The 6,674-nt window shown below is 55.8% G+C and overlaps 1 protein-coding gene across 1 annotated transcript; it reads left to right on the top strand.

Moving 5' to 3' along the window:
- Window positions 1-6: 6 nt before the first annotated feature.
- On the top strand, window positions 7-3,405 carry LOC119330019 (transketolase, chloroplastic). The gene is made up of 7 exons (XM_037603127.1): window positions 7-334; window positions 783-873; window positions 962-1,067; window positions 1,144-1,426; window positions 1,525-1,673; window positions 1,768-1,921; window positions 2,009-3,405. Exons 1-7 carry the CDS (start codon window positions 173-175, stop codon window positions 2,963-2,965), a joined length of 1,902 nt encoding a protein of 633 aa, XP_037459024.1. The 5' UTR covers window positions 7-172; the 3' UTR covers window positions 2,966-3,405.
- Window positions 3,406-6,674: the final 3,269 nt, after the last annotated feature.

The raw sequence follows: 6,674 nt of genomic DNA, 5'->3' as shown, positions 1-6,674 counted from the left end.
CGCCGCCTCCTCCTCCCGCAGGAGCGGCACCCACCGGGTGCGCGCCTCCGCGGCCGTCGAGACCGTCGAGGCGGCCGCCACGGGCGAGCTGCTCGACAAGTCGGTCAACGCGATCCGGTTCCTGGCCATCGACGCCGTCGAGAAGGCCGTGTCCGGCCACCCCGGCCTGCCCATGGGGTGCGCGCCCATGGGCCACATCCTCTACGACGAGGTCATGCGCTACAACCCCAAGAACCCCTACTGGTTCAACCGCGACCGCTTCGTCCTCTCCGCCGGCCACGGCTGCATGCTCCAGTACGCCCTCCTCCACCTCGCCGGCTACGACGCCGTCAAGGTAACCCTCTCCCCGTCCTCTGCTTCGCCTCGCCGCGGCCCGCGATTCTTGCGTCTGTTATTTTTTTCTCCCTTTCCTGTCCTGTCATCTGTGCCGCCGATTTCTGTTAGTCGGGGCGGCGAAATCGGGAGTAGGTTTGTGCAAAGTTGGATCTTTGTTAGGTGAAACAGTCGAAAGGCCAGATCCTGACTGCTATTTTTCTTGGGTCGATCCTGTCATAGTAGAAAACGCCCTACCTTTGTCCAGCTGTCAGAGATCTGTTTCGTTAAATTTATAGTTCCTGTCAAAATTTGTTGGAAGCTCAGATTGTGCACCTTGGATTCATCACTCATGTTTAGTACAGTAGTTTCTTAAACCTGGAGTAATCTGCTTAGGTGTTTAACATGGCCGATTTACCTCTTATGGCGCCACTGATCTTGTTGTAACCGTGTCCCCTGTTCTGCCGCAGGAAGAGGACCTGAAGCAGTTCAGGCAGTGGGGAAGCTCCACCCCGGGCCACCCCGAGAACTTCGAGACTCCTGGAGTTGAAGTCACCACTGGTCTGTCCATCTCAGCTGAGCTCACAGCAACTCTGACCTGCCATGCCGGAGCATGAGACTAATTTTCCCTTTTGCTTGGCTTATGCAGGTCCTCTTGGTCAGGGTATCGCGAATGCCGTCGGGTTGGCGCTTGCTGAGAAGCACCTGGCCGCTCGTTTCAACAAGCCTGACAGTGAAATCGTTGACCACTACACGTAATATTCTGACGTTGTTGTCTTCCGTTTAGTTTGAGTGGTGCAGTGCGTTAACCTGGTATGCAATTTTCTATAGGTACTGTATTGTGGGAGATGGGTGCAACATGGAGGGTATCTTGACTGAAGCTTGCTCCTTGGCTGGGCATTGGGGTCTTGGCAAGCTAATTGTTTTCTATGATGACAACCACATCTCCATTGACGGAGACACAGAGATTGCTTTTACAGAGGATGTGAGTGGCCGCTTTGAGGCTCTTGGGTGGCACACACTCTGGGTTAAGAATGGCAACGATGGTTATGACGAGATCCGTAAAGCTATCCAGGAAGCAAAATCAGTTACCGACAAGCCCACAATGATCAAGGTTACTTTCTTTTATTATCCGATGAAGAATCATCTCTGTTTTGTTGTTGTTGTTGTTGTACAGTTCATCATATTTACCCAAGATTTTGCCCTTTTTAGGTGACTACCACAATCGGTTTTGGATCTCCCAACAAGGCCAACTCATACGCTGTGCACGGAGCTGCATTGGGCACCAGCGAGGTCGAAGCGACCAGGGCAAACCTTGGATGGCCATATGAGCCATTCTTTGTGCCTGAGGATGTCAAGAGGTTTGTCTATTGTGTGTATTGGTTATCTGAATGAGGGTGGTGAACCTGCTTGGTGTCCAGCTTATCATTTCTTTTTGCCTGAACTGTTGTGCAGCCACTGGAGCCGCCATATTCCCCAAGGTGCCGCTCTTGAGGCTGACTGGGATGCTAAGTTTGCACAGTACGAGCAGAAGTACCCAGAAGATGCCGCCACCTTGAAAAGTATCATCACAGGAGAGTTGCCCGCTGGCTGGGCCGATGCTCTTCCTGTAAGTGGTTTGCCATGTTTACTTGTGATACTTTAGCTGATATGTAAACAATGAGATCACTGATGGTAGATTGTTTGATTTGTCCAGCAATACACAACCGAGAGCCCTGCAGATGCCACCAGGAATCTCTCCCAGCAATGCTTGAATGCACTTGCTAAAGTTGTGCCTGGTCTTATTGGAGGTAGTGCTGATCTTGCATCCTCCAACATGACATTGCTTAAGATGTTTGGCGACTTCCAGAAGGATACCCCTGAGGAGCGCAATGTCCGCTTTGGAGTCAGGGAGCACGGAATGGGCGCCATTTGCAACGGCATTGCGCTGCACACCCCAGGGCTCATTCCATACTGTGCAACTTTCTTTGTTTTCACCGACTACATGAGAGGTGCCATGAGGATCTCAGCCTTGTCTGAAGCTGGAGTTATCTATGTCATGACCCATGACTCTATTGGTCTGGGAGAAGATGGTCCGACCCATCAACCCATTGAGCACTTGGTGAGCTTCCGTGCGATGCCAAACATGCTGATGTTCCGTCCTGCTGATGGCAAGGAGACTGCCGGGGCATACAAGGTGGCTGTCCTCAACAGGAAGAGGCCATCTATTCTGGCTCTCTCCAGGCAAAAGCTTCCTCATCTGCCTGGTACCTCAATTGAGGGTGTTGCGAAGGGTGGATACACTATCTCTGACAACTCGACCGACAACAAGCCTGACTTCATCATAATGAGCACTGGTTCTGAGGTAGAGATTGCTGTGAAGGCTGCCGAAGAGTTGACGAAGGAGGGGAAGACCGTCCGCGTTGTGTCATTTGTCTGCTGGGAGCTTTTCGACGAGCAGTCAGATGAATACAAGGAGAGCGTGCTCCCTGAGGCTGTCACCGCAAGGATCAGCATTGAGGCTGGCTCTACCCTCGGATGGCAAAAGTACGTCGGATCCAAGGGCAAGACCATCGGCATCGACAAGTTCGGCGCCAGCGCTCCTGCCCCGAAGATCTACAAGGAGTACGGCATCACCGCGGAGAGCGTCATCGCCGCAGCCAAGAGCCTGTAAGATCGCACACTCGTCGAGGTTCTGTCATCGTTGATGGCAAAGAACAAACACCACATTTGAAGGTCTCGTGCCCAGAAGCTTGGAATAACGGAGGGAGAGGAGGATGCCTGCGTCGGAGCGTGAGTGGTATTTTTAGGCCTGTAATAAACAATGCCTTTTCCATTTGCGTTGTCTTACATTCGATACATATCGCCCCCCTTAGATGATTTGCGGAGGGGGCGAGCCTGATCAAATTGGGGACTGGTTTTTTGTATTTGTTTACATTGAACTGATAGTCGTGCTTGCGATGCTTCTTTCTCTCCCCAAGATCATTGTCTCCATGGGTGGTTCATGCTTTGATGCACCCTTTTAGTCCTTGTAGTTTGCTCATCTTCCCCTTCCCCCATACAAACGGTTTGATGCATAGTATCATCAGTGCAATAAACATAGAGTGTTTTCCATCAGCTTGGTGTGTTCTTTTAACTCGTCCATAACTGTTTTCCCAGCTGTCATATGAAATATTTGCGAAGTGCCTTGTTCTCCAAACATTCTTACAAGCTGTCTTATCAAATATGAAATGTGGCTGTAGATAATCTCAGCTTGTCATATGAAGCATCTTACAAAGTGGTGGTGGCATCTGGTAGCAATCCCCTACCGTGACAGATGTTGCATACGGTTGGTTCGTGCATCCTCTTGCCTGATCTGTACAGCAGCTGGTTGGCTGCACTCCATCACCCAACGTATGTGGAAGGCACGAAGGTGATCTCTTGATCCCTTTGTGTGGTTGGCTCCCCTGCACTATGAGCCAGTGAAGCCAGAGGGGCACCTGGTACGGGTAAGGAAGCTTCTCAGGTCGCAGAAACGCTTGTGGCTAGAGAAACCGAAGCAAGATAGCCTATCCATATCTTCATCCTCTTCCAAGTGCTCCCAGCCCCTGGTCCAGATGTGCGTGTCCCAGGCCAGAAAGTGACTCCAGAAAGTGTCCCAAGATCTTCTTGCCGTGAAATAATTCCCGGTGCCTTCCAAGTCTACGCAACCGATTGCTGTAAAAAAACCCCAACGCCACCACTCCATCCCCCGGTGCATTTCAAGCCTATGAAACTGATCATATAGATATGCACGTTTTGCTTTGTGTATATAAGGACAATCACCTTCCGCCGTTGCTAGGATTTGGAACTGAGAGGCACGGAAGAGGCCGATATTTATCGGTTCGGATGGGAACCGGCCGGTGACATGAAGGGTGCCTCGCTGGCCCACCGCATTGCATGGCTTGTGTACTCGTCAATATTGATTTTATCTTCACCTTTATGTGTGATAAAGCTATATATACTTTCCATGTCATAGGTACTCATTGGTTGCACACCGCCCAAACATAAACCAACATATTGCATATAATGGACACATGATGGCTAGCCTGACAGTGTAGTTGAAACCAGGGTACTGTATCATGTTGTGCTGAGTTGGTTGGAGGTCCTCGGTTTCATGGTGTACATCCAGATCCATCTCTCCTTTCAAGTCCCTGTTTCAGCCTGAATGGTTGTCTTATGAAAAGCAAATCACTCTTCTAGTTAAACATGCTAGAACTTGCACAAAACAGACCCAATATATTTCTCAACAGAAAAAATGCTCACATGAGGAGATCAGTCGACCGAGGAGCGCAAGTACTCCCTGCTGCTAGGTAGCCACCCTCCCCTCCCTGCGCCGCTGGCCGCTCCGGCCGCGGCGGCCACCACCCCGCGCCCAGCATGGGCGCGCCGCCCCACCGCCCCGCTTCCGCCTTCGATCTGCATGGCCACCCTGCTCCTGGCGCCGACCCGCGGGTCTCCCCGGCGCCCCCTGCTCCATCCCCGCCCGAGATCCCGGGCCATGACGCGTCTTCAATGCCGGATCCGGCGGCCCCGCCACGCCTGCTGCTGCGGGGAGACTGCTCTATGGCGCCTACCTCGGAAGACCCGATGGATCTCAGCCCCCACCCCCCAGCCCGACGCCTTCAATCCATCGTCGTCGTCCCATCCCCAGCGGCCGACCATTCCCCTTCAGGAATGGACGGTGACTGGACCGAGGTCTCCTCGCGCAAAAGCCGCATGGCAACCCTAGATTCGCCGGTTCCTTCAAAGAAGAGCGCGGCTCTGTGCTCGGACCGGCGGCCGGACTTCAATGCGGTGGGTGGCCGAGAGGCTTTCTTAAGCCGTTTCCGCGGCCGCTGTTTTCGCTGCCTCAGCAAGCACCACCGTAGAAAGGACTGCCACGACCCTCTCCGCTGCGTGATCTGTGAGCTCTGCGGCCATTTTGCCAGAGAGTGCCCCCAAAATCCACGAAACGGCCATGGCGGTCCTGCCTCCAGTAGGTTAGGTCCGCTCCCTCCTCGCTCCTCGGTTCACTCTCGCCTTCGTTTCCCCACCCCACCTCCACCACCGCTGGTACCTCCATCCCCGACGACTGCCGGCATGGCTGAGCTCAGCCTGGTCGACCCGGCCAGGCGTCCCCGCGCAAGCCACAAGGTCGGCGAGTCCACCCCGGCCATCGAGCAGAGCGTCTTCTTCCTTCGACGCCACGCTGTCACGCTGCGCGCGGCCGACGGAATCTGCGCCACCTCGCCCATGGCGGTGGGCCGCGCTTTTGAGGCACAACTGTGCGTCCCACCGCACCACTTGCAGGTGACGGCGCACAACCTAGAAGACTTCTTCGTCATCTTCACCCAGGCTGCCCACCATGACAACGCGGTGCGCCGCGGCTCCCTGCGCGTCGACGGCGTCAACTTCAACATCGCGCCCTGGGGCGAAAACGACCATGCTGGCCACAACATCTTCAACCTCCATGTCCGTTGCGTCATCGAGCATCTGCCTCAGCAGTACTAGACCCTGGAGGGCGTCCACGAGGTGTTCGGAGACAAGGTGCGCATCGACAGGCTTGACAGCCGCACGCTGGAGCGCGACCACACCAAAAGCTTCGCTTGCTGGGTGCGGGTCTGGGACATGGCGTTCATCCCCACCCGGCACACCTACTGGAAGCTACCTCAGGGCGCCGACCGGGTCGAAGAGATGGAGGGCCACTCGCCGCCCGATCGGCGTGTCGCCCTGCCGCCCGGCGCCGAGCGCTACGACCTCCTCATCCACGTCGACAGGGTGGAGAATTGGTCCCCCCGCTCTCCTCGCTCCTCCCACTCAGCTCAAAGCGGCCTGCCCTCCTCCTGACTCCGACCACGACGACAGCTTGCTGCGCACCTACACGGGCACTTGGGTCATGCATGTGGAGGACGGCCAGATGGAGGAGCGCCATCGTCGCCCGCAGCGCGCGCCGGTGGTGGACACGGGCTGCCGTGGCCTTCCCCGTGGTGGCCCCCGTCGTGACGATGAGGGGACGGGAGGCGGCGGTGGCGGTGGCCGGCGCTCCTGGAAGGACGCGCTGCTTGGGCGCGGGCGCGGCTCCAACGCCTCGTCAGGAGCGGATGGGGACACCAGCAGAGTGCGCCGGCGCAGCCGCTCCCCCACCCTCACACGCCGCCCTGGAAGCTCAAGAAACCACGACCAGCATGGCGGTCGTGACTGTTCGTCCGGCAAGGCATACCCAAACAAGAAGAAGAGCGGCAGCCAGCGACTGGCAAGTCAGGTGCACGTGCCCACGCCTACTCCTCCCGCACGTGCACCTGCCCCCGACGACGTCGACGAGTTCTTCGCCGCGACTGACAAGGCCATCCCCGCCCCCTGCTCTCCGGGGACGTCGTCGCGGC

The sequence above is a fragment of the Triticum dicoccoides genome, chromosome 7A, assembly GCF_002162155.2.
Source record: "Triticum dicoccoides isolate Atlit2015 ecotype Zavitan chromosome 7A, WEW_v2.0, whole genome shotgun sequence".
NCBI lineage: Eukaryota > Viridiplantae > Streptophyta > Magnoliopsida > Poales > Poaceae > Triticum > Triticum dicoccoides.
This window is presented reverse-complemented; position numbering and strand designations above follow the sequence as displayed.

Bases quoted from the DNA above. Each gene is read 5' to 3' on its own strand.
- LOC119330019 (XM_037603127.1), top strand. From the start codon at position 173: ATGGGGTGCGCGCCCATGGGCCACATCCTCTACGACGAGGTCATGCGC. The intron at 1,427-1,524 runs GTTACTTTCTTT...TGCCCTTTTTAG, and splicing joins ACAAGCCCACAATGATCAAG to GTGACTACCACAATCGGTTT. The intron at 1,674-1,767 runs GTTTGTCTATTG...ACTGTTGTGCAG, and splicing joins GTGCCTGAGGATGTCAAGAG to CCACTGGAGCCGCCATATTC.